Raw genomic sequence first — 26,764 nt, 5'->3', positions numbered from 1 at the left:
CCGCCTCTGCCCACGTCGAGCTGGAGTGTGTCCACCTGTAGGCTGGTGGAACACTTCCGGAGCGCGCCTCTCAGACTGTCTGCGCTCAAACCTCAACCTCCGGAAGCAAAATTCTGCCAAGTGACCCTCCCTTTCGCACCACTCACATAGGTAAGGCTCTCTCTTGTGTGTAGGCTGTGGTGTAGAAGCTGAGGCTCTCTGAGGAACTCTGGGGGGCTGAGTCCTCACCTTGGGCTTAGGAATTGGCTTACCACTAGGAGGGAGTGTATCCAGTCGGTTCTTGAGATGATTAGGCTTGGGAACCCACACTGGATTTTTAGGTGGAGCTTTAGGTGGCTCAGTGAGGATTCCGTCCTTAACTGGTGCTGGCTTAGGAACTGGTGAAGCTGTGGAAGAGAGTACATTCACACTCGGCTCAAGTATCTCACCAATCTTACCATAGGGTTGGACAAAGTCAGCAGGAGTAAAAGCAAAACCAACCCCAACACCATCAGGACGCTTAAACTGCTGAACCATCATGCCCAACTGAGGCTCGCGGGCGGACACCCAACTGAGAATCTCCCGAAGGTGGGAGTTCTCCTCCTCCATCCGGGTCTTGTCCTTCCGTGCCTCCTCAAGCTCAGAGATCAGGCTTGGGCACACAGTACAATCAGCAGAGCAAGAGCTAGGAACTGCGGATTTCTCCAACTTCCTCAAAGCAACATTCTTCTCCTTAAGCTCTTCTCTAAGTGCTGGGCACTCCTTGCAAGCACCCAAGAGGGTAGGCCGGGACTTGAGCTCATCCATGGCCTTCTTGCCCTCCTCGAGCTTGAGCAAGTTCTCATCATACTTGCTCCTGAGCTCGGACAGGTCAGACATCAAACCGATGCACTGACTGCACTCATCCTCCTCAACACACTCCTCTACAATAGGTGCAGACTGAGCAATTTCTAGAGCTAGCTTAGCTTCCTTCAGCTCCTGTCTCAAAGCTCTAAACTGCCTCTTTGCATCCTTAATGATCAGGTCTTGATTATCTAGAGCAGTGTAAAGATCCTCCAACTCCTCAGGAGTGGGGTGCTCAGGACGTACCTCAGAGCTTGACTCTAGCTGAGGTGCAAGCTCTGCAGTAGTGGAAGGAGTTCCGTCGGCGTCGGAGTCGATGGCCATGGTGCAGAGACCGGCCGCCTTCCCAGCATGGAGGCAAAGGCCAGTGAAGCCCTCTGTGGCCTTCTTCTTGGAGCTCCGCTTCTTTTCGCCGCGATGGTGTGAGTCGGAGTCACTGGAGCTGGATGAGGACGAAGACGTCGAACTCTGGCTGGTGGAGGAGTGATCCTCGCTCTGGGCAACGAACGCCTGCTTGTCCTTGTACTTGCCGACGTTCTTCTTCTTCCGCTCGTGGTGCCGCTTGGAGCGTCCGCCATTCTTCTTATGGGAGTGCCCACTCTTGTGCTTGTGGCGGTGCTCGCGGTACTCCTCGTGCCTGGAGCGGCCGTCATCATCCCTGGAACTCTTCTTCTTGGGGCACTCGGCGGCGAAGTGGCCGGTCTTGCCGCAGTTGAAGCAGGTCTTCGCTCGTGCTTGTCTGTTGTTGAAGGCACGCTGGAACTTGTGGATGATCAATGCAAGCTCCTCGCTCCCAAGCACCTCCAACTGCTCATCTGTCACAGACACAAGTGAAGACAAGCAAAAACCTCCAAGAGAGGAGTCAGGGTTAGCTCCAGAGTTGCCTACCAGGGCCATAGACTTGGAGGCGGAGGCATCAGCATGATTGCCTTCCATCTTAGCTCGAGAGAGCTTCTCCACCTCCGAAGCCTTGAGCTTACTGAACAGCTCATCCACAGTGAGGGTCTCATAGCTAGCAGACTCTATGATAGTCTGGACCTTCACCTCCCAGACCTTGCGATCAAGAGCATAGAGAAGCTTCATAGCCTTCTCATGATCGGAGTAGGCCTGGGTGCCCTGTGGCTGGTTCGCACGCACCTTGTTCACAATCGACTGAAAACGACTGAACATGGTGTCGATGCTCTCACATGGCAACTGAGAAAAGTTCTCGTACTCCCGCCGGTGAGTCTCATACAGCCTCGACTTGACATGGTTGGTTCCTTCATGGAAATTGGCCAACCGTGTCCAGATCTCCCGAGCTGTGAGAAGGTCGCTGACACGATCGAACTCAGGACGAGAGAGACAGGCTATGAGAGCGTTGTACGCCTTGCTATTGACCTCATGTCTCCTAACCTGAAGCTCGGTCGTGCGGACCGCAAGGTTCACATAATCAGGGTCCACGCAAATCTCCCAGACCTCGGAACCTAGACTCAAAAGATAGGCACGCATGCGCACCTTCCAATAGTCGTAATCGGATCCATCGAAGATCGGGGGTTTGCCCGGTGAACCCATGGTCGCACAACGGTTTCGAACCGGAGAAGGCTATAGAGAAACCGTCCCGGCTCTGATACCAATTGTAGGACCGAGAAATGCGACCAGAGGGGGGGTGAATGGGAGCCTTCGAAAAATTATCGCAATGAAAACTTTGGCTCTAGATTCAAGAGTGCATCCCAACCCCAGAGTTCTAGGCGTTGTGTAGAGCGGCTACGAGGAAGCTACACTAACACAAAACTATCCTAGAAACAAACGTGATCGAACACGGAAGCAAACACACAAAGCAGCGTAAGAAGTAAAGCACAGTATATACACCGGTTGAACCGATGTGCACAAGGGCACTGCGTCGGTCTAACCGGTGTACAGAGCCTGCAGCGATCAAAAGCAAACGCCGGTTGAACCGACGACGCAATTCAAATGGCGTCGGTTTAACCGACGATCAGACGTCGGATGATCCGACAAAATCACAGGCAGATGTCGGTGCAGTTGTCCAGAGGAGCAACAAAATGCACCAAAATACCCAATGAACACCGGTTAATCCGACGAAATTAAATCCCCATCACCGGTGCAGTTGTCCAGAGGGTTCACAACTCGAAACAGATGAACTCCGGTTGATCCGACGTTGACAGAAATCAATACGCCGGTCGAACGCCTAAAATTGCAGACCCATTAGCAACGCCGGTTAAACCGATGTCGATGGGAGCAAAAACACCGGTGCATCTAGCAAGCAGCAGAAAACCCTAGAGGCAAGAACTTCAGTTCACCGGTTGAACCGATGATCACCTAGACAGGCATCGGTTAAACCGATGATAAGACAAGATCAACACGTCGCAGAAGCTCTATTCTTGCTTGCGGCTTGATCAAGACTCAACGATACCCTGATCAAAATGAGTCTAAATCTCACCAAAATTTGCAGGTACGAACACAAAGACCTTGTGAACGTATCCACAAGAGGAATCGACGATTCACTCCATGATTTGAGAGGAATCGACGAAAACTCAAGCAAGAACGGGGTTTTCTCTAAACCAGAAACGCTCAAGAAATTCGATCCTAAGAAGCTCGTGAACTCTAGGAGATTAGCACTAGGTAAGAGGGCATGAAACCACGGCAAAAAGCTCTCAAGGCCACTGCGATCTCGGCACACAAAGACTCCACCACGAAATCAAGGCTTCATCACACAGAGCTCCAAAAGAACAAGAAACTGACCTTGATTTCAAACCCCGGAGGGCACAAGGAGGGATGGGCCTCCTTTCCCACGAAAATCTCCTTACAAGACTCAAGAATCCATCCCTAATTCTACCTTGGAGAAGGAGAGGGAGAAGAACAGGGAGAAGGAAGGAGAGGGCGCCAGGGACTTGTGCTTCTCTGTTCTGAGCGCCAGAACAGCCCAGGGAGGGGCGCCTCCCTTTTTACTAGCCAGGCCAGCTGCCCTCCCACTTTTCCTTTCCCTCCAAGCCATCCTCTAAAGACTAGACTACCCCTAAGTGCTAGACTAAACTAGAAGGCCCTTAGGGGCAAAACTGGAAAAGATACAATGAAGTCCATCTGACGGCTGCGACGACTTGGAGTAGATTGCTTCATCTCGATGCAATCCCCTTGATGTCGCCACGCGTCCTTCTGGAATCTTCCGGGAGCAGTTTTTGGAAAACTGCCGAAACCGAGTTCGGTTGCGGTTTTGGAGGGAACCGCGAACCCTTCCCGCGCGATGTTTCCGGGCACACCCGCCAAGCTCGATGACGCCACGTGTCCGACCTCTCGCCGAAACCTCTTCGACTTGGCCGACGTCGACGCATCCCGCCGTTGGTTTTTCCCGAGGTACCAACAAACTCCACGCCGTCCCGCCTTGGCGCCAGGAGTGGATCGCCACGCGGCCCAGCAGTGGCCCAAGCATCTGGGCTGTCCTTCTCCACCGCACGGTCGTCCGGTTGGGCCTCCAACGCCACCGCAAGGTCTCCCGCCTCCGCATGGTCGTCGAGCTCCCGCCACTGCAACGCCGCCGCATGGTACATCGGCACGCACCACGCTCTTGTCCAAACCGACTCGCTGCCACCGCGCCATCCGTATACCTGCACACCACAGACCAAGAAATCGACGCAATCTCCACGAAGTCGCGACTACACCACTGTCAGTCCACTCCACATGTTGGCAATTACTCATCACACTAAGGAGCAGGCCTCCACTGCCTCTCACATGAACGGCCTCGCTCGGCCGCCGCCGTCCGCTCGGACCGCGGGTGCAGGCCGCCACACCGCCGTCCCTGCAAGCCACCGGCGTGCAGACGCAGCCGCCGCCCCCACCCCGGCCGCCGGGGCGGCGCAGCACTCCCGGCCCTGGCCACCGGCACGCGGGCGTGGCCCTCGGCCGCCGGCGCGGCGCGGCACGGCACCCTTCCTAGCACGCGGCCCCCAGTCGCCGGCGCAGCACACACCCTGGCGCACGACACCCTGCTTGCCGACCGCCGGTCTCCGGCGGGCGAACGCTAGGGAGTGGCGCACGTGGGCATGGAACTGCCCAGCGGCCGGTCAGGAGCAGCCTCTGCCGCCTCCTGCTCGTGGGTGGAGCCGCGGCATGGTAGGCCGCCGCCGCCGCCACACCGCACGGAGGAAGGAAGAGGAAGGAGGATATAAATCTGACATGTGGGCCCCACATAATCAGGTCTGCGTCAGCGCCCAATCAGCTTGACACGCTGATGGTTTAATGAGAGTAATGGTGATTTGGACCTCACGTGAACTAATTAATAAGTTTAGGGACTTATATATGTATTTTGGGAGTTTGAGGATCTGGATGACACCCACTGCAGCCGCGGTGGTGCATTTTACTCCTGCTCCCCATATCATGCTTTTACAGTCGGCAAAGATACGTTGCTCGTGAGAACTGCAACCAAATTTATGGTTGTGTGCCTGAATTCACCCAACCAAAACTTACTACTGGAGATTTTGATCGACAGCAACATGCCAACCAAGTGTAAGCCAAAAAAATTCTATGTGCGAAATGTCATGTAATCTGGTGGTTACAAGAGCCCTACTAAATATCTCAGGTCCTGAATTCGACTCTCGTGGATGTGAACAACGTTATGCTTTCGGTGTAGACGATGTTCTAGTTGATAGCGAGACACTTATAGTAATTTTGTCAATCTCAAGGATTTGCCGGTCTAATTTTCGAAGATGCTCACAGAGGTAGGATTTGTATTTATAGAGACGAGCGTACGTGCATTGTGAATGGCTGAGTTGTACCGTATAACTATTAAAAATATTTTTTTTTTGTAAATGTAACAAGAAGCTGGCAATAGCCAAAGGTTTGACGAACCATCCAATGTGCGCCCAATGCTTAAGGCTAACCGATTCAATGGGACCTGTGTGTCAAACTCGCCTAGTTAGACGTCGATTTGGTAAGCCGGGACACTGTGTTTTCTAAGCTGGAGTTTTCAGTAACTTGTCTCCCAAAATATCATCCAACATTTCCAACCCGTCCCGCCCGCGACGCCATCTGCTACGCTAGCTCTGATCCACGGGCACTGTCCTTTTCCGTCATTCCCCACGCCTCCTCTCCTACTCCATCCCCCTAGCTAGCTAAGCTTGGCTTACCATACTTAATCGCCGCCTCGCCCATTCTTAACCTGCGTCGTGCCCGCCTGCAACCAACCGCAAAGCTAGCTCATTAAGAAAGCAAAGGCTACTAATCGCGCACGCTGCCTACTAGTCCGACCCTGCTGAGAGCAGCTAGCGCTGACCGTGCGGATGGAGGCGCCGCCGTCGCCCACGTCGTCGTCGTCGCTGAGCGCGCTGCGGGACAGGCTGCGCGCCACGATGTGCTGCTGCTTCGGCGGCGGCGGAGGCGGAGGCCTCGGCGGGCGGATGCGGTGGCGCGGGCGCGCGGGCGTCGGGGAGTTCCGGTACGACCCGCTCAGCTACGCGCTCAACTTCGACGAGGGCGACCTTCTCGACGCCGACGCCGACGACGACGACCTGTACGAAGCCCACGCGGGGCGCGGCGGCGACGGCATGCTCTACCAGAGCTTCTCGTCGCGGCTGCCCGCGCCGGCGGCGGCCATCGAGGTCGCGTAGCCGCACGGCGGCGCCTGGCTGTTATGGGAATTGGGATCGGATCGAGGTCGCCTGCCTGCTGAGATCGATCGGGAGGAGAGCTCGTGCTGGATACATACGTTTGTTTGCTACTGCTGTTAATCAGTGTGCAGATGTAAGTATCAAAAAAGAAAAAATCAGTGTGCAGATGTTTTTGCGTCCGTGCATCAGATTTTGCTGTGTATCTGTACATGCACGCGTTGCAGAATTGAGAGTACTGGATACTATCATACTACTAGTAGGTCGATCAAGAATATATAGGAATTCTTGACGTTCAAAAAAAAAAGAATAGGAATTCTTGGTGTTCTGTGTAAAAATTTAGCTCTACATGTGCTGGACTATAAATTCATGCGTACTCCTACTATCGGTTTTCCCCTTTTCAAACTATTTGTTTATTTATTTTCCTTGTGATACATGTATGCTGGATTGCTCCCCTGGTTCCACAAAAGGTACACGTATCGTATGCGGGTGTTGCTTCGGCAAGTGATTGATGCTTGGTGGCAAGTGGGCCTCACTTGAGCTGGGACAGCAAGGCTGGCTTTGGTGTTTGGTCTCGAGGCGACGGAGACGCCGTGGATGGTGAACAAGAAATTGGTGCTCCGGCCGGGTCTGTCCAGCGGAAACGACGAGTGCAGCGAAAAATAAGGAGGAAGCTTATCCCGGGAAGCGAAAGATTGGACTGGTGATCGATTATCCGTAGGCCGCCTAATTGGACTTCACCTGATCGTAGGGATGAAAACGGTCGGGAACGGTCGGGAAAACCCATCAACCGTTCCCGCAACTGTACTTTTTGGTCGGGAACGGAAACGGGAACGGGAAAATCGGACGGGAAAACGAAATCGGTATTACGGGATATCGAGAACGGAATCAATCAGTCGGGAGCATGCCGATTACGATCGGGAATCGATAACTCAAAACGGAAAAATACATACAACCACTTCAAACATTTAACTCGATAAAATAATTACAACTATGCATAAATAACATAGAAACAAGACTCGTATAACTAAGAAACACAGGTAAAGTGAATCACGAATTCACAATTCACATTGGAACACATGCAAACAACAATTCACATTTCCAACACAGGTAACACAGCCGACTACGACAAATACGAGAATTCCCGCGGAAATTTTCCCGGCTGAAAACGGGAACCGGGAAAACGGTCGGGAAAACACCCCAACCGTTCCCGTTCCCGCCCGTTTTCCCGTTTTGTTTTCCCATTTTCCCATTTTTTCGCGGAAACAGTTTACGGTCGGTTTAAACGGTAAACGGAGCCGGTCGGAACGGGATTTTCCCGTCCCATTTTCAACCCTACCTGCTCGATCGCCGCTTGACTTGTTCTCTGTAAAGCAGGCAGCAGCTTGTTTTAATCCGAGTGGCACATGCTTTTTCCTCCGTTCCTATATGGCGTATGATCTAGGCAAACGCATTCAAGGCTAACCTACAGCTTCTCACGAATCCAACCGAGCAGACGCCAGTTGCACAGAGAACAAGCAGCCTACACATACATGGCAAACAACATGAACCATTACATACCCTTCAGGTAAACTTTGAGCCAGCACCTCCGGGTAAGCTTTGAGCCAGCACATTTTTACAACTGCAGACGGACAATCTGAATCTTGGAATCCTTCCTAAAACATCATTACAAGGTAGGATACACAAGTACAATACAACATAAATTACTGCCTACCGTTCCGTGGGCCATACAACACATGATTCACCATATCACATTAGCAAACGCTATACTGCAAAAGTCATTACCAACATCCACTTCCACCACGTGGTCAAACTAGGGCATTAGGTGACAGCTAAGGTCCCCGGGTGACCCGTGTCTTCATTACTCCATAAAGTTCCCTCCCAACAGGTAGGTCTCCAAATCTCTAGAGTGAGGGCGAACGTGCGTGCCAATAAAGTATAGTACTGTGTATATCTAGCCTCGTCAAGATTGCTTCGGCCGCCCTCACCTACAACGTTTCCATTTTTCACATGTTAAAATCAGAGCAGCAGCAACCAACATAAAAGGTAGCGAGCCTATCAGGTAACAGCAAAGAGTAGATTTCATTATGATAACCTATTTCATTATGATAACCTTTTCTTCTTGGTCTTTTCACCAGAGGATGTTGGGTTGCTGTGCCAGTTCCGTTTGCGTTGGTTAATGAACCAGTTGTTGATCTGCTTCAGCTGTAATCCTGTTTCCTGCACCAGTCGAGCCTTGTCGTCTTCCTGTATCAGTGGGGATAGAGGTGTTGTTTATCATGAACAGAAACTAGTGGCGTATGTAAGCTCGGAAATGGTATTCACATGGTGTCACGTACAGTTGGGTATGGCCACTTGGAATGAGCCTGCCACCAAGCCTTCAATATGGATGCGGTATCCCCAGGAAGTTTACCAGCTCTGCGCTTGCGGAGAATTTCTTCTCTGATATCAACGAGCTTTTCTTTGTACCCCTACAGGTAGGAAATCTTTTGTTAGTTAACAATCCACCATAATCGGTGAAATGAAAAACTTCAGAGGATGTCAACTTACCTGCTTAAGCTCATTTTTCAGCTCCTGCCTTACACGTTCAACCAAGGATCGCTCACCCTCTGTCAATATTAGGGGGCCAAAGCCCATACCATCTGATCCTTCGTTTCCATCAAACATGTTGGCCTCACTATCAACCTGGTTATCTTCATCATCAGACATGGTCGCTCCTGTGCCTTCACCAGGAGATGCCCCTGCAGAACCAATTAGAAAATTAGTTTTATCGTGCAACCTCCTTGCTTGTTCATATCATGGGACAGCACACCTATCCTTGTTTCAGTGCATGCTTACCACAGTCTAAGCTGTTGGCAAGGCCTAACACGTCTTTGAGACTATGGTCACAGTTCACATGTGTAGACTGTAGAGTCCACGAAGCAAATAAAAATGATTATAGCTGGAAATTATAAGTGACCATCGATAATTTACAGTTGCTCATAAGCTAGGCATTTGTTTCTTAGTGTGGCTGTAGAAGCCATTTAAAAGGCACATATTTCAGAGGGTGCTGCACATATTTTAAAATGTATTCTTGAGTGTTAGCTAAGAAATGGTTGAAAAGGCATGCAAGGAAGGATACTAATGCTACTTCACAAAATCTTTTTCTTTTCACTTTTTACTTTTTAGCTTATGCTGATGTTCTGTCATCTAATTACTAAATAAATAGCCCTTGCAATTAATACTGAAACCACTTTGTCATCTGACAGTAAGGCTGCAATTATTGAAATAATAAAAGCAAGTAGTGCATAACTGAAAATTTCAGCTGCCTTTCTGAATTAATGAAAGCAGGCAAAGAAAATGATCCACCTGTCAGGCTTTGTAAAGATTGTTCAAGCTCCCAGCAACCCATCACCGCTTCCATTGCATGTACACGTACATGCTGCTGGAGTTGTTCCTTGAATGAGCAAAGAAGCAACACATAATGTGTCTGCAACCAATCAAATTGCAAGCATTAGAATCAAAAGAAAGAATGCGGATGAAAACAAAGATATGAAATGTCAACAGCACAAAAATCATAAATTAAATAATACTCAGTGGTAATGTGAAGCAATTGAAAAGACCAAGGAGTAACAGGCAGGAGACATAATCATAGGTACATGAGCAAATTTAATCTAGTAAATAGCAAGATCATATAATTTCCGTGATTAGATGAGATCAACACAGGAAATATCATACAACAGAAAACTCCCGTTGCAGCATATGACCTGCTATCCTTTAATAACCAATCTACATCCTTCACAAAAATAAGAAATTTCTTCATACATCGTCTCTCAAAACGAAAGGAAAGGTTCTACATTATAGTGAGCTGATGCAATTCATCCAAACCATAGAGGACTGGGAATTATAAGTCCATATGACCACAGGTCAGCCAATAAGTAGTTAAACATGACGACATAAAGCTCTGCCTCATGAGCCTTATGCATCCTACTACTTCACAAGCACTCTATCTTTTTTGCGATCGTGCCTGAGCCAGGGGCGGGCCCTATTGAATTCAATGGTATTCAGTTAAATACCCATTATTTTGGAACAAAAAGTTTATACATATAGTGTATTTCAAGTATATGATTCAAAAAACAAAAAATATACTATAAACCAGACTACTAAAGGCTCATTCTTAGTTTTAGCCCAAAACAACCCAGCAGCACACCCCACCCCCGGCCCATTTCCCTCACCCGGCCCACACGCCCTAGCGCATGCTGCGCACCCGCGCCGCCGCCTGTCAAGAGCTCAGGCTCGCCCTCGCCGGTCGCCGCGACACCGGCCGCTACGCTCCCCCTTACCCCCCTAGCGCAGCGCATCCCGTCCTGATCCGCCGACCGCCATGCGCCGTTCGACAGTCCGCTGGGCGCTGGCCGCACCGCCGTAGCGCGTAGGGGCCAGGCCACCAGGGGCTGGCCGTAGGGGGCGCCGCCGAGGTGCCGCCCCTGGGTGCCGCGCTGTGCTGCCTGCCTGCCTGGGTGCCTGCGCTGCTGCCAAGCTGCTTCGCAGCGACGCCCAGGGCCAGGGAGGCAGGGAGCAGCAGCCTGCAGCCAGCAGGGGAGGCGCAGTGATTGATTCAAGGTGGCCCGGGTAAAATTGATTTGATTTTGCAAGTACTGATGAGTGATCCGAGAAATCCTGGGGCCGCCCCTGGCGGGAGATTTGCAAAAATGGGACTGCAAACATTGGCCTTTGCAGTTTTGCCATTGACCCCACATTTCATAGGCACAGATGGTCCCACCGTGTCATTCACTGGGAGTGGCAAATTCACGAGTGGTCAGTGTTTGCAGTCCTAATATTACAATTTTTTCCGCCCCTGGCCTGAGCACGTTTTCATTCACAGGCACTCTATCACAGCTTGTGAATTAGTTTGAGGTATCTGCTCCGGGTTCTCCTCAAACACGGAGATGAAAAAGGGGAATCCAGGGAAGTTATTGCAAAACCAGAGCTGTAATATGACAACATCCGTGTACAGGTCAGCCAACCAAGCAATCCGTCCTTCAATCCCGAATTCCAATTTTTTTCGCACCGAAAGTTTCCAAGCCTATAGCAAGCAATTCAACTGCAGCGAACAGCCGCAAAGCAAGCAGCGCAGGAAGTATAGCCTGTAGAGGGGGTGTTCGAGCCGTACCATGAAGAGGTCGAGCTCCTCGCCGCCGGAGGGCCCCCCCGCGGCCGCGGCCCCAGCGGCGGCCGCGAGCGGAGGGGGCCGCGCGGCGATCTGCGCGTCGATGCGCGGGAGCTGGTCGACGGGGGTGGCGACGCGGAGGCAGGCGACGTGCGCCTCCAGGAGGCGCTCGTACAGCGGGTGCGCCGCGATGGCCGCCTTCTCCCTCTCCCCGCCGACGCCGCCGGGGGAGAAGCCGCTAGGGTTCGGCGAGGACGCGGCCGCAACGGCCGCCGCCGCCGCCGCGGCGGCGTCCATGGAGAGCCCGTGGTCGGGGTAGTGGAACGACATCGCCGTCCCGGGGCGGGCGGGGTCGCCGGCGGCGAGTCGAGCGGGGGCGGCGCGGGCGCAGCGACCCCGGCAGTTGGGGGGTTTTGGTTGGTGGTGCCGTGGTGGTGGGAGGGACAAGCGGATGGATGGGTGATGATGGGGAGTGGGTTGGGTTGGGTTGGTTTTTTCTTTGGTCGCCGCGCAGGCTCCGGCGCATCAGCTACGCTGTGCTGGGCCAGGGTTCAACTTACCGACCGCTAACCGGTAACCGCCGGCCTCCGGTTCCGGTATACCGAACCGGTTTGGTCGGTTACCGGTCGGAACCGGACAAATTCAAATTTAAATTCAAACTTCCCTGTTCAACCAGTTTGTACCGGTATACCGGCCGGTTAGACCGGTTTACCGGCCGGTTTGACCGGTATACCGGCCGGTTTGACTGGTAACCGGCCGGTTTGACTGGTAACCAGTCAAATTCAATTTTTTTCTTTTTTGGTTTAAATTCAAATGCCCGCAAAGTATACTAAATAAATGTTTGTATAACATATTTTAGTCTAAATGAACCCTCCAACCCTCTTTTGTACCACTTTTACATTGTATTTGTATACTTTTGTATGCACGTTTTTTTGTTTAACTTTAAATCCCCGCAAACTATACTAAATGAACGAATTTTTGAGAAAATTTGACACCATTAAATTTGTCGCATCTTGAAGTATTTTTAGGAATTTTTTGAGAATTTTTCATTTTTTTTGAATTCAAATTTAAATTTTGAATTTGGACCGGTTTATACCGGATCAAACCGGAACCGGTCCGGACCGGTTTGACCGGTAACCGGTCAAACCGGACCGGTTACCGACGGTTAGGGGAACCATGTGCTGGGCAGCTGTGTGTGACCACGGCGGCTACGTGGGGGACCGACACTTGTCAAAGGGGGTGTGCGCTAATTGCTACGCTTACCCCCTCAGAAAGGGAAATGGCACCCTAAATTTCCATTAGGTAAGTTTAACTTTATGTAACTAGTATTGTACTAGAAAGGGCCGCGGCATTGCCGCGGGTGGCCAGGGGTGGCCAGTGGATGTACCCGTGGTATGATTTTTTTTATTTTTACATGTGGTTGGATAAACATTTTTTGGAAATAAATGCCAGAGTACGTTGAGCCCGTAGGAACGCTATGTGGAAATGTTGTAGATTTTGGAATATTAGGTATATTATGTTTTGAAGTGTATCATATGTTGAAATGTGATAAATTGTGCAAGAGAATTGGAAAGGAGCATTGAATTCTATTTGTTTTATATGAAATTTGGAGTAAATTTTATGTTGAAGAGTTGTTAATTTAAAAAGTGTTTTGGTGTTCGGATGTAAACTATAATGGGGGAATTAGAAATTTGAGTCCGATTAAGTCTCATCTGTAGCAAGTTTGTTGATTTCAAAAATTTGAACCGCTTCCACATTCAATATTTTTTAATTTGAAGGTTTTTTGTCGTCCGAATCGTAGGTGGAACGGATTTTATATAAGCATTTGTGTGAACGAATTACGAGAACGCTTAGAATTTGAAATTTTGATGCATGCGAAAGATTTAGGTTTTGAAATTTTGATTATATTTTTGTTGAACACTTTTTAATTTTAGGACATTTTGTTGTTCGAATCGTAGATATGGCAGGTCGCATATAAACATTTGTGTGAATGAATTGTGGAAGTGTTTTGAGTTTAAAAATGTGCTCTGTAATAAAGTTGTATATTTTGAAATGTTAAGCAAATTTTATGTTGGGCATCTTTTGGTTCGAACGTGTCTTGGTGGTCGAATTGTGCGTATATTGTAGCTAGTGTAGAAGTAATGAATGGAATGAATTGTTACGTAATTTAAGTAAAATTCGAGGGTTTTTCGAAGAAAATTCCTGAGAAAGAGAAAGGACGACGGGTTGATTTTAAGAAAACACAGGGGGTCTTTTGAAAATGTGGTTGACCGGGTGGTAGTGGACTGCGGGTTGGTTTCGGCAAAATCTAGGGGTTTTTTTGAAAAATTTCCTGAGAGAGAGGGATGGACGATGGGTTTTATTTCGAGAAAGTTCAAGGAGTTTTCTATAAAATGAAAGAGAAAAGCTCGATCTTGGCCGTCCGCACGGCCGATCCAACGGCCGAGATTTGCCAGTGACGTGGCACACTCTCAGGCCGCGGTTTGTTGCGGGAATCGTATATAGAGATTCCTTTTGACAAAAGCAGTGTGCACCGGATTTCCCTAAACTTTTGTTTCGCTGGAATTTGGGTTGCTTTCACTTCATTAGCATTTCGACATGTCGTAAGATTATTTAACGATTTGTTGTTTAGTGGAGGCACCTGTGGTCTAGCGCAATGGAGATGTGGTTTAGGCTTTGTTTAGTTCGTGAAAAAGTTTTAAATTTTTTGTATTGTAGCACTTTTATTGTTATTTGGCAATTAATGTCCAATTATGGACTAATTAGACTTAAAAGATTCGTCTCATCGTTTACAATTAATGAGTTATTTTTTTCAAATGTATTTAATACTCAATGCATATGTCTGAAGATTCAATGTGATGTAGTGTATAAAATTTTTTGGGAACTAAATAGTGAGCAAAAGGAGCAGGATGGTGAGGCCAGCAATGCTCGGAGGAATGAATGTCTTATGAAGAAGAAAGAAGGATGGCTATCCGATCTTTTATATTTCTTTTTGTGTTTTAGTGAATTAGCCAATGGCATCTATTTCTAACATTGGCTAGCATATAGACATGAAAGGTATGTTAAACTGGTAGGCATTGAAAAGGATAATTAGATTGAGGAATTGAGGATAGGTGAGTGAACATTCTTTTTCTCATATGATTACTGTTTTATATAGTTGTTTTGCTTGGCAACCAAGATTCCTAACATTAATCCATTAATTCTAGAAAAAAACTAACCTTAATCCATTAGTTCCAGATAAAATAACTTAAGTTTGCAGCAACAATATATCAATCATTAGAAAATTTCCCATGTAAGAAAAGAGTTATGTGGTACCAAGCCAACCCCGTGCTATCAAAATTATTCTGAACATCTATACTATGAAGGATGAAACTTTATAGTATAATTACGGGGAAAAGACCACCACCACCACCAATTCATATAATTACTTGGAAAAGACCAACACCACCACCATTTGGATGAGGACAGACCAAACTTTATGTCACATTGATATTGCTATAAGTAATATTATCACTTGTGCACGTTTCCGGTTCAGGCGAGTGCTGGAGAAAATGGCATTAACTAGGACATTTGCTAGCTATCATCAAAAGGCTAGAAGTTGGAAAACGAAAGAAACCAGTATGACAGCGACCAAAGCCAGTAGCTAAAGTAGCACAAGGACCCCACAGTTGGGATAGCACCAATTCCAACCATGCTCGATTTAGGCTCTATTTGGTTTAGTAGCGCTAGGTACTGTAGCAATTTTTGACTAATAATTAGAGTATTAAATAAAAACAGTTTACAAAACTAACTCTACAACCCCTGCGCTACTTTACGAGATGAATCTAATGATGCTTTTGATCGCATAATTACATGATGGTTATTGTAGCATTACTATAGCCAATCATAAATTAATTAGGCCCATTAGATTCGTCGCGCAAAGTTACACTCATCTGTGAAAATTTTGCAAATAAACTTCAATTAGTATTTCATGCATACAAGATTCTCATCACTGCCAATTTTAAGCCTTTCGTATAACTCGTGCACAATCTTGAAACGGAAGCCCATGGGAGATGGCCAGGAATGAATTTAATATCAAGTCATATAGCCATATGATTGTAATGGAGCTGCACAGAAACTATAGCTTTCATTCTTTGTCGATCACATCCAAAATATGCTAACTTGCTAAGCATCAGAGCTGCAATCCTGCCTTCAGGATGAAAGCTCACCTGGGCGTGCATTTCACCAGTTGTCGTCTTCTAAGATTAGGCCCATCTTTAAATTCTGCCCATCAATTTAGCCTTATCCACCAGATTAAGCCCACTGGCAGTGCCCAACTAGTTTAGTCTTACACAATGTAAGCCCAACCAAAGAAAAACTAGTTGCAACCTAAGCAACCATACATCCACAAACGAGACTGAAAATAAGCATAGCAGTTTCCTCACAAATGTCAGATCTTCACAAGTAAAATTCTCTTCATCGAACGAAATAACATGAATAAATTCATCTAAATCCACTAGTGTGGAAATCAGTTTGAGCTGAAACTATCTTCAGCTTGACCATATGCGGATGCACTACCCAAAACGATGTCAGGTGAGTTAAAATTAGATTTCCCTTTAGCTACAGATGTGGCTTATGACTTACGACTATAGTGGTAGTAAACCCTGTGATCTAATAACAACTTATCATATATGTGTCATTCTCAAATGATGACGTGACTGCGCTGCCATCTAGACTGCTACCCTGCTTCCTCTATGTACACTTGTTATTCGGTTAAGGTTGCAGCAATCTGCAGTGATCAATGAACTGGTGATACATCTGCAGTGTCCTGTGGGGGGAGGTTGAGATCTGGTAGCACGAAGCTGTCTGGTGTGGACTGCATAACCTGTTCATCAATATGTTCCTTTCCTTTCTGGTCCTTCGATGTGATTTCATTCGGCAAGTCCGATTGCACTAACCTTGTCTGCAAAATAATAACATTTCGTTAGGTGTCTATTTTTTCCCAATTTGATGTAGACAGAATCAGAGAGCTATAATGAAATACAAATTAAACATCTAGCAGCATTTTTATAAGGAAACAATCTATTTTATATAAGTAATGGAGGAACAAAAAAGTTCAAAATCAAGGCAGAGCTAGCTCAAAGGCATTTGCATTTTGTTGTTCGGATCTGTTTTATCTTTCATGATAACTAGATGATGAACTGGTAGAAGGTGAAGCCAGGTATGACCTAACTACTAGGCTATCTATTACAACCCTGAAGCTGCAATAGCTTATGCAAGTGGAAAGGGCATTGTGACCCCACCCAGAAGAGAACCGCAGCTGAGTAAAAGTAAATGCTCCACGGACTTCCCAAAATCAACATGTACTGAACAGGGATTAATGGGCATGAAACACGCTGATGATAGATCCAGAATGTTGGTCACTGTAATAGGTAGACTCAGCACTCGCATGGAAGAAAACATACGAGGGGAGGCAAAGGGACACCATTGAGAAACAAGTGGCCGGTTGGTTGCAACAACTTTTCAACTGAACCAGATAGGTTCGGCAAGCAGGGTATTTTATCTTGGGTGACCAAACTTTATAAACGTTCACTCGAGTCACTTCATAGAGATAGACCATAGCATCTATAGACAACAATCAAGATGAAGGTCGCAAGGCTACCATTCTTGAAGTTGCGAGTTGTGAAGATAATATATCAGGAGTGTTTGTTTTGAAGAGATGAATTAACCACGCAAAGGCCTTATAAAGCATTGAGGAAGCCGATTATCATACACAGATCTCAAACTGGAACCCTACAAAAATTGTTTATCAAATAGTGGACAAGCTTTGCATTTTCCTGTATGCATACACACAATGGTAGTAATAAAAAAAACACGGACTCCACAATTGTGGGAAGTCTGTGAAGTTCGATTGAGTTTGAGATGGTTTTCAGGTAAGCTTCCAGGTGTAAATGAAATGACAAATATTAGCCCACTTTGAAATTTAGCATACACATGCCATCACTCATCAATATGGGTAGCAAAAATTAAGCTAGTAGCCAGGATTAGGAGCAGGTAATAAGGTGTCGATGCAAGTGAGAAGTGACAAACAAAGCAATAACAAACACAGCAGGTAATAAAACTAAGTACCACACTGTACTAGGCTGACAAATTAGCTGTGCCCCCATTTCCATTCAGCCATAACTACAAGGTTTATCTGATTATAAATAGTAGTAATTATAGTTATTTTAACCAGTAAAGTAATGGCGTGAATTTTACAATGGTCAACAAATCGATGATCACTGAGAAACTGAAGTGTTACTCCGGATGTGAGACCGTTTGTATTTACACTGGACCCGCAGAAAAATTAGACCATGACTCCATGTATTGTTCTGAGATGTCAGGTATTTAAGGAATACAGGTTATTCAGAAAAGTTGACCCTTGCCAAAATAGTCCTAGTCCTTGACTTATCAACACATAGTACACTGTTGAGTGTCAATACGTCCAACAGGAGACAACTTGTGTTTTTGATGGCGTAATTTTGCATGAAGAAATTTGACATTACAACTGGACACACGTAATGATAACCATATTGCTATCGCTGCCCATTAATAGTTATCCATATATCATGATTTCCAATTGTCATAATACAAGGAAATCTAAGTGTTAAATACTAAACTTTAGGCCATCTTTTGCTCAGAACATTCAGAATCAGATAGTAGTAAATACATTTGTCGCAAAGGCCTCTTTGTACAAATGCAGGGTTTGGGATCTCTAATTGTTCCCCCCTTTGATAAAACACACTAATATGCGGTTGTGGCCTTTTAGGTAGGCTGCAGCACTCTAACTAGTTACAGGTGGACTTTGAGTTACTAGCAATCCCTTTCATCTACAGGTGAGATCCAAAGATTTCCTTAAGAGATCTTTTCTTCTTCAAAATCATGAGAAAGCTACGTATACTATAGCCCATCATTTACCCTACTCATCAGCCAATTGCAGATGAGTGGGAGAAAAGGATGCTGACCACAACCTTGTATACCGTTAAGCACCTTGCCTGTTGATAGCTTATACAAAGTAAAGCACATAAAAATTATCGCAGGAGTATGTGGACCACTACCTTTGGTGGCTTAAACAACTCTTATATCAGGAATATAAAAATCTCTACCTTATGCTTTAAGCCAAAACAAGACAGCCTTTTGATAAGCCATTCCACCAACAGATACCATATGGTGGCCCACATACCAATCTGGGATACAAACGAACAAGAGAAACAGATTAATACAGTTGAGGTTACCTCAAGCTTGTCGTTTTCTTTTGACAGCGCCTTGCAAGCTCTCTGCAAAGCTCGCATCTCCTGCACACATAGCCAAACAAGAAGATACTGCAGTCAGTAAAACCACCATTAAAATACTTTGAAAGAACTTAGTGAAGATCGGTATATTACCTCGCGGAGGCTATCATTCTCCGCCGTAAGAGACCGCACCAGTTGCTGGACCTCCGGAAGCCTCTGCATGATCCAAACGATAAACCAAATTAAGCCACAAGGACAAGAACGCGGAAGGACGCACTCGGTATTTTATAGCACTGAATTTTGGGCTTTTAGGTTACAGGACCATCTTGATGATGAGGTTGATCTTTTCAGCCAGTACGCCTTTTGTGGCTTTGTCCTTACGATTCCACTTTGTGTTCACCCTCCCCCCAACCCCCTTTCAAACCCCAGAGGCCCAGACAGATATATAGCAGCTGCTACTTTAATCTAAAACAAGTGCAGGCGTAGTTCAACAACCAGTAAACCAGCCTTTTTTCCCCCTCCGAATGGGTGGCACTCCGACCTAGTCAAGGCTTTCTTTTGCTAAGACCAGTAAAGCGCGTTTGCAAGCCTTATACTACTTTTCCGCTGCAAAACACCCCTTCAAAAACAGTTTTTGAGTCTCCCTCGCGCGCTGGCCCATCAGTCATGCTGAGTCCTATGCAAATTGACGTGTATGAGTGCATCACTCGCGCGAACTAGCCAGAAGCATACCAATTTCTTCCGAGGTCGCTGGCCGGTGGCCCGTGTAGGCTGGGTTGGGAAGGTCGGGGTCGGGAAGGGCAGCTGCGGCCGTCCAATGGAGCCCACCTGCAGTGAGACAAGACAAGGAAGCAATCCATAAGTCCATAACCAATCAATCATCAGCACACATATCCAACGACACACAACACACACTCGATGCTGGCATGAACAAGGCATGTCACCGGGAGGCGGGGAGCCCACCTCCCACAACAGCTGTCCAACAAGATCACGGATTCAGAATCGCGCGGAAAACAACACGGAACGCGAGCAAATCACAGAGCAGTGATTACCAGAAAGAAAACAAAAGACACGACACCGGCATGCTTAGGGAATGGCTCCCAATCCACGGCCCCAGCTCCTCCCCTCTCCCATCCTCCTAACTCCCAGCTAGAACGAATACCCCATCCACCCACCAGTCGGGGAAGGGAACCACATAATGATACACGCACCCGCCCATTATTGTCCTTTCTTCTTCCTCCGGCCGCAAAAGTAATCCGAAAATCCCCCCCATGGATGAGCACATTTTTAGTTAGGCAAGGCCGCCGTGAGACACATCGGCCAAACTGCCACCCGACGCAACGCCATAACGGAAACCCCACGCCTCGCCTGGCCTCCCCACCGTTCCAGCATCACAGGTGGGCCCCACCTTCATGGGAAAGGGACCCACACTAGCCGCAGGCGGTCACCAGACAGGTGGGGCCCCTGTCCTCGCCACCGGAAAGAGCAGCTGGGCCGGCGCCGGCGGGCCGTACGCCGCCGCGCCGCGGCCGTAGCCACCACACAACGGCAGCTCCGGCCGGCGGCCGCCCACGTGTCCCGCGCGCGCCCCCGGCCGGCGCCAAGTCCCCCCACCCACCCCGCCGCGCCGCGTTTTAACTTCCCCATTTGACTACTCGCCACCACCCGGGGGCAGCGCGCGCGGGCCCCACCGGTCTCCACGCTCCCACCACACGAGCAATTGCACCGGGGGATAAAGGACGGCGGAAAATGACCGGACTGCCCCCGGGAAAGAAGCGCTCCGTGGGGGGACCTCGGCCAGCAAGCCCGGGGGCAGCTTGGGCAACCTGGCGGCGGCACGGGGAACTGTGGAAGGCCCCAGGTCCGGCCGCACCCACCGGCTTCCGCGGCTTGCCGGAACTACCCCTCCCGCGAGTACGAGTCAACCACCGGCGAATAAAAGAAGCACACGCACGACATGAAAGAAGCTGGAAAACCCATTTTCTTCGTCGAATTCGGCAAATCCAACGCACGAAAAAAACCGTGAAATTTCGGGTGAACGGAGGAATGAGAATGCGGATCCGCGAAGCGAGACGTGGGCCGGCCGGGACCTGGCGTCCGCAGCAAGCAAACGGGAAATCTTGAGAAATGGGGAGGCGACATGAGTGGGTGGAAATGGAATGGAAGTGTGGATTTGAGGGGAAAGTACTGACGAAAGGGAGAAGGCGGTGCTCGGGTGACGAAGGGAAGGGATTTCCGCTGACCAGTAGGGGCAGTTTCGTCACGCTAACCAAAATAGGGAAAAGGGCAAAAGAAAACTCGGAAAGAGAACAGGGGATACGGGGGGAGAGAGGGAGAGTACTGGTGGTGGGGGCGGGAGAAGAACCCAAAGCGGCACGGCGGCGGCGTACGCAGAGGAGAGGGAGGTGCGTGGGTGCCTGGAGAAGCCACGAACCTTTGTCGCCGGCGCGAGTCGGTGGCCCGGCGAGCAGAACCCGCCGCCGTCGTCGCCGCCGCTGGTGGAACCGCCGGAGCCCGAGCCGCCGCTGTAGTCGAGCGGCGACGCCGGGCTGCCGCGGCCCCACCTCCCCTTCCCCGCCGCCGCGGGGCCCGCCGACGGTGACCGGCGGCGCGAGCGCTTCCCGCGCGCCACCGGGGGCCAGATCAGCTCCCCCTCACACGGCGCCGGCTTGCACCACGGCGGCGTCCACCCGGCCAGGTCGGCCCCGCGCAGCGAGCAGATGATGTCTGCGGCCAGCGCGTCGGCGTCCGCGTCCGCGCAAGCGGCGGCGGCCATGGCGCCCGCGCACCGCAGCTCAGCTCCGCTCCGCTGGTGGAAGTGAGCAAGCCAACCGAAGCCTGCCGGAGAGGACGGAGATGGAGGGAGAAGGTGGAGATGTGGGTGGGGAGGGAAGACAGGAGGCGAGTGGAAAGTAATGGGGCGTGGAGGTGGAGGTAGAGGCGAGCCAAAGCCGCGGGCGTGGTGCCCCCGGCGGCCTATTTAAATGGCGGAATAAAAGCCGCGGATTAAAAAATACCTGACCCACACCCACACGACACACACACACCCTCCCCTCTCCACCTACGAGAGCTACGCCCCAGCTCGCGGGCACTGGGGCCACCCTGACACCACTCACTGACCCACGGGACCCGGACACTCGTCCGGCCCGCAGGTCAGCGGCGGCGCGTGGGCCGGGGGGCCGCGCGCCGTGGCCTGCCGCGACCCGACCAGGCGAAGGCTTTCCGCGCCGTCCCGCGGAGGAGTGGGGGCGCGCGCGGAAATGACCGTGCCGCCCCCCGGCGGGCCCCGCGTGTCGGCGGGCGAAGCGCTGCGGCTGCGGGGCCGCGGCTCGGGACTCGCCGAGGCTTCGGACGCAAGGTACGAGAGGGGGTGGAATTGGAGGAGGGACAGCGTGGCGGGTCAGCGGACGCGCCTGCTCTGAGCGGCGGGCCCCGCGGGGGTGGTCGCTGGGCCTTGACTCTTGTGCGCGCCACCAGTGGGCATTCCACGCCGCGAGCAGGAAGGAGAAGGGGAAGGAGCCAGGATATTATACACCATAAAAAAATTCAAATACATCTCTTATACATTTACATAGGATATGAAATGACATAGAGGGTTATAATAAATTCGTAGAGATCATTTTTCCAAGGGGAAGCCCCGCGAGGCCGCAACCGCCAACCAGTGACCTGCGGCTTGGCAGCTTCGGCGCCTCGAACTCCGAACCCGGCCGGTCCGGTGAAAGTTTCTGCGCAGATATCCAGAGGGTTTTTACAGCGGCCGGCAGTGGCCGTGGCCGGCGGCTACTTCATGTCGTTTTACCCACCGTATCTCTGGGCTCTGGCTCCCCGAAATCTCTTTCCTTTACAACGTTTTGAGACGGTAGGTGCGTCTCGCTGGGTGGCACCGTGGCCAAGATGATTATACAGTATGATCTTTTAGCCGAAGCGTGTGTTATTAGACAGATTAAAAAGGCAGCAACTAAAATAACGGATCGTGTGTAGATTAAACTGAATAAGCGTCCAAATGAGGAAGCTGAGAGACAGTGATGGAGCGCGTGTGGTGGACTAGCGACCTTCCTCAATTGGGGAAATTGAGTTGACATCTTGGGGATAATAGAGACGGTTGTTGGATTCCATACAAAGTAACTTTATTTTCTAGAGAAAAATTGATGTATGTATAAATAATATCGAAATCTACGAGTTATAATTAATGAAATGATAAGCGATTTTTTTATTATTGTACAAAGATGAAATATGGCTATTAAAAGAGAATGGAGAAAGTGTCAAACTGTCGTGGTGCTGCAAACCACAGCCGGGTGGCGGTAGGCACCCGCCCTAGCCCAGAGGGTGTGAACTCGGGGGTTAGCTAGTCTTAGTTCGATCTCCCTCAAGAACACGATGAACACAGCTGGTTTAGAGTGGTTCGGGCCGCCGGAGCGTAATACCCTACGTCCACTGTGTGTTGTATTGCCTTCCCACGAGAGTGAGAAGGTTGCGAGAGCTTGAGTCAGTCTGGATTGTCCTGTGCATAGCGAGCGCCTCCCTTTTATATCTCAAGGGGGCGCGTACACAGCCGTTGGATCCCCGACAGGTGGGTCCAACGATGCGGTATAAAATAACATACTGTTCATACATTATGGCGTCGCAGGCAAAGGAGATCTCTCTCTTGGATTCTCTTGCCTGCTCCCGGAGCCCTTCGTCCATCATGTCCTGGCGTTGTCTTGTCAGGTCGGGCCTGTCGTAGCTAGTGGCATCGCCCGCCACGTTGCTTAAGCGGGCGGTGTAGCTTGCGGCGTAGGCGGCATGATGGAAAAGCGTCGTGCTGTCGTATCCATTTAATGCTGCAAGCGGGTTCTGCGCGGTTGCGGCACAGGCGGCTCCACTGTGCTCCTTGGTAATACGCGGGGCACAGCGGGGCCTGTCAAAAGGCTGTCTCGTGTACCGCGGCGGCAGAGCACGGCTTGTCCATCGCATTAAATGCGGTAGGTGGGCGAGTCTTCCTGCGGAAGACTCGTGCACGATCCCACGTCTCCGGGACACGTGGCGGCTCCGGACCCCTACACGGTGAGGGGAGTCCGGACGGGCGCAGGAGGTCCCGGACCCCTCTGGGGGTCCGAGGCCTTGGCGGTCAGCTCGGAGCTTCCCTTCCTCAGAGACACGTGGCGTCACCAGACCCATCCTCAGGCGGGGAACGGTCCGGGGCCGTTGGCCTGGTGAGGGAAAAGCCTGGCCTGTGGGGCCTGGCTACTCCGTCTTTCCCGCGCAGCTACGGATAACTACGCGGGTCCTGCCTTGCTGCAGTAAGAGTGGGTATTCCTGTTACAGGCTACCGACACAAACATTTTTATACCGATCCCGCGCACATTATCAAGTAGTACGTGTTGCTTCCTGCCCAATGCGACTCTATCGGTCCTCGTCTGCATGCAGGTGCAGGTATGGGCGTGGGACGCACGGAACACAGCTGAAATTTCGTCGACCACTCGACCCGCCCGGGCTTCGGAGAAAGACGGACGCGACTGGGCGAAACGACGTGAGTCCTGCTGCCTCCTCCTGCGGGGCGTCAGGCGGCCGGCGGAAATGAGTGGCCGGTCAAATGGGTTGTGTTTAGATCCGTAAAATAGTATAAAAAGAGTTACATCGGATACTGTAGCACACTGTAATACTTTTCGTTTATTCGTGTTAATTGTTATCTTATTATGACCTAATTAGGCTCAAAAGATTCGTCTCGTTGTATACATCAAAATTATACAATTAGTTTTTTATTTATCTATATTTAATACTCCATGTATAAGAAAAAAAATTAATGTGACAAGTGAATAGTGAAGTTTGGATTGAGAAATTTTAGAACTAAACACAGCCATGCATGCCTCCGGCAGCCGCTCGCTGCTGACCGGGGGCTGCGAGTGTGGGCGAGGCGCAAAGATATCAATCACATCACAGCACGACACACGACCGATACTACTACTAGTCTACTACTCCATCCGTCTCACACTATAAATATTTTTAAATTTGATCAAAGTCAAATTTATTCAATTTTAATTATAAATATTAAATAATTTATAAAAATCTATAAGATGAAAATAATATCACTAGATTCTTTATGAAAGCAATTATCATAATATATAATTCTTCATATTTGAAATAATTTATTTATAAGAATATTGATAGTTAGAGTTGAACAAATTTGGCTCTAATCAAATTTAAAAAATTTATGTTTTGAGTACTACAGGCTGGATGTCTTCTTCCCAGCGAGTCGGCGACGGCGCGGCGAACTTCTCCGTGCTCCCGATCGAAGAAATTGCCACCACCAAGGCACACCATCTACCCGCCGATCCATCGAGACGGTTATTACATGAAGGGAACGCGGCGCCCGCCCGTTAATTTCCAACGATCGTGACGCGCCGAAGCCCGGACCCCGGGTTCCTTTCCTCGAGGTCACGTGGTCACCCTGAGCCAGACACAAAGCTGGTTGGCTTGGCTACCGCTAGCTACTTCTATCCATCTGCCACCTGAATGAATTCTGGATCCATACGGCTCCGGCTGATGAAAAAGAAAGGCCAAGCAAGGCTCCGATGAGGCCACGACCGATCCGCCATCGTCCACGGCTGGCTGGCTGAAGCGTCCCCTCATAAGAGAAGACTTAAATGTGATACAAAACATCAGTCCCAGGAGGCTGATGCCACATTTATTACATCAGATGGTTCAAAACCTTACAAAACTTGGCGGACACTCGATACAGATGATAATAATAATTAACCAGGCTACGACATAACACCAGACCGCGAACCACATAGGGTCTACTACGGGCTCAGAGTACTGCGACAGCGGAGGCATCTCGACAGGGCCGGTTCCACAGGCAAGGTTGGGTGTAGAACGATAACCCTACTCGGCGTCGTCTGGTACGAAGTCCGGGTCTTCTTCTGTAAAAAGTAAGAGTGGGGTGAGTACAAACGTACTCAGCAAGTCCAACCACACCCACGGCGGGGGGGGGGGTTATAACAGAATAATATGCATAGGTAAATCAAGGATAAGGTTACGGTTTAATTTGCAGAAAAACGACATTTTATGCAGGGGTTTATTTTACGAAAAACTTTTTAGAAATCAGTTTTGGCGGTAACACAGAGTTCAGATTTTAAAACTGCTACCGGACTCCCCGTCCGTCGTAGCACACGGCACAACTGCCGGACACAATTCCAAAATAACTCACACCAGCCCATCCCAAAGAAACACTAGTTATGTGACCACACCGTAACTCGCCCAATACCGTGGGCACGGACTATTCGAATAGATTCTTAACTCTGCAGAGGTGTGCAACTTTACCCACAAGTAGGAACCACAACTCGAACACCGTCGTGTCGGTGTAGATCCCAACATAGCCATTACCCACCATAGCTAAGCCTGACTAGCCATCACGGGATGCACCAAGGGGTCATTGACCGTTCACTTAGGTATAACCGGGCATAAGTCATTCGGGGCTTATCCCTCTTCCTTAGTCACCCGTTGCTCTCAGCTCTCCTGATGGCTATCACACCAACTAGTGGGATTTATGCTACGCCGTTGCCCATTCAACGGTCGAGTGGTTTGCACGATAGTGGAGTTAGGTGAGATGACACACCAACTCGGTCCTTAGACACGACAAGATGGATAACTCCCTTCTTTGCCCTGCCACACAGGCATAAGCACACCAATCGGCAGTTCACACAGAAATGCCGTCCATCCCGTCCATACTCATCTTTCGAAAATCCACATTTTATCCCTTCCCACACGCACACATTTTCTTATAAAATAAATTATGTTATGAGTAAAGTCCTAAGCGTTCTAATATCGATTAACGTCCAAGCAAAATCAGACATTAATCTAGGTGGTCAAGGAATGGTCATCACAAATCAAGGGGTGGCTATCCAACCGTGTTTTCATGCAAGTAAAACATATGCAACTTTGTAAAACAGGCCATTGGGTTGTGTTCATAA

General features: G+C 49.3%; 4 protein-coding genes across 4 annotated transcripts; 1 reads left to right on the top strand and 3 right to left on the bottom strand.

Annotated features, from left to right (window-relative positions):
- Window positions 1–619: 619 nt before the first annotated feature.
- LOC120652054 lies at window positions 620–2,373 on the bottom strand. Its single transcript, XM_039929749.1, has 3 exons — window positions 2,215–2,373; window positions 673–1,545; window positions 620–631 (listed from the first exon to the last, which is right to left on the bottom strand). The coding sequence occupies exons 1-3, from the start codon at window positions 2,371–2,373 to the stop codon at window positions 620–622; spliced, it is 1,044 nt and encodes a 347-aa protein (XP_039785683.1).
- Window positions 2,374–5,889: 3,516 nt separating this feature from the next.
- On the top strand, window positions 5,890–6,821 carry LOC120674754. The gene has a single exon (XM_039955905.1). The coding sequence runs from the start codon at window positions 6,093–6,095 to the stop codon at window positions 6,417–6,419; it is 327 nt and encodes a 108-aa protein (XP_039811839.1). The 5' UTR covers window positions 5,890–6,092; the 3' UTR covers window positions 6,420–6,821.
- Window positions 6,822–7,945: 1,124 nt separating this feature from the next.
- On the bottom strand, window positions 7,946–12,029 carry LOC120674672 (homeobox protein knotted-1-like 2). Its single transcript, XM_039955835.1, has 6 exons — window positions 11,569–12,029; window positions 9,765–9,885; window positions 8,967–9,157; window positions 8,756–8,887; window positions 8,530–8,663; window positions 7,946–8,404 (listed from the first exon to the last, which is right to left on the bottom strand). Exons 1-6 carry the CDS (start codon window positions 11,893–11,895, stop codon window positions 8,401–8,403), a joined length of 909 nt encoding a protein of 302 aa, XP_039811769.1. The 5' UTR covers window positions 11,896–12,029; the 3' UTR covers window positions 7,946–8,400.
- Window positions 12,030–15,968: 3,939 nt separating this feature from the next.
- Window positions 15,969–21,777, bottom strand: LOC120674592. The gene is made up of 5 exons (XM_039955772.1): window positions 21,250–21,777; window positions 19,548–19,643; window positions 18,969–19,031; window positions 18,819–18,878; window positions 15,969–16,507 (listed from the first exon to the last, which is right to left on the bottom strand). The coding sequence occupies exons 1-5, from the start codon at window positions 21,589–21,591 to the stop codon at window positions 16,343–16,345; spliced, it is 726 nt and encodes a 241-aa protein (XP_039811706.1). The 5' UTR covers window positions 21,592–21,777; the 3' UTR covers window positions 15,969–16,342.
- Between the last annotated feature and the right edge of the window lie 4,987 nt (window positions 21,778–26,764).

This window comes from Panicum virgatum, chromosome 1K (genome assembly GCF_016808335.1).
Source record: "Panicum virgatum strain AP13 chromosome 1K, P.virgatum_v5, whole genome shotgun sequence".
In the NCBI taxonomy this organism is placed as follows: Eukaryota; Viridiplantae; Streptophyta; class Magnoliopsida; order Poales; family Poaceae; genus Panicum; species Panicum virgatum.
This window is presented reverse-complemented; position numbering and strand designations above follow the sequence as displayed.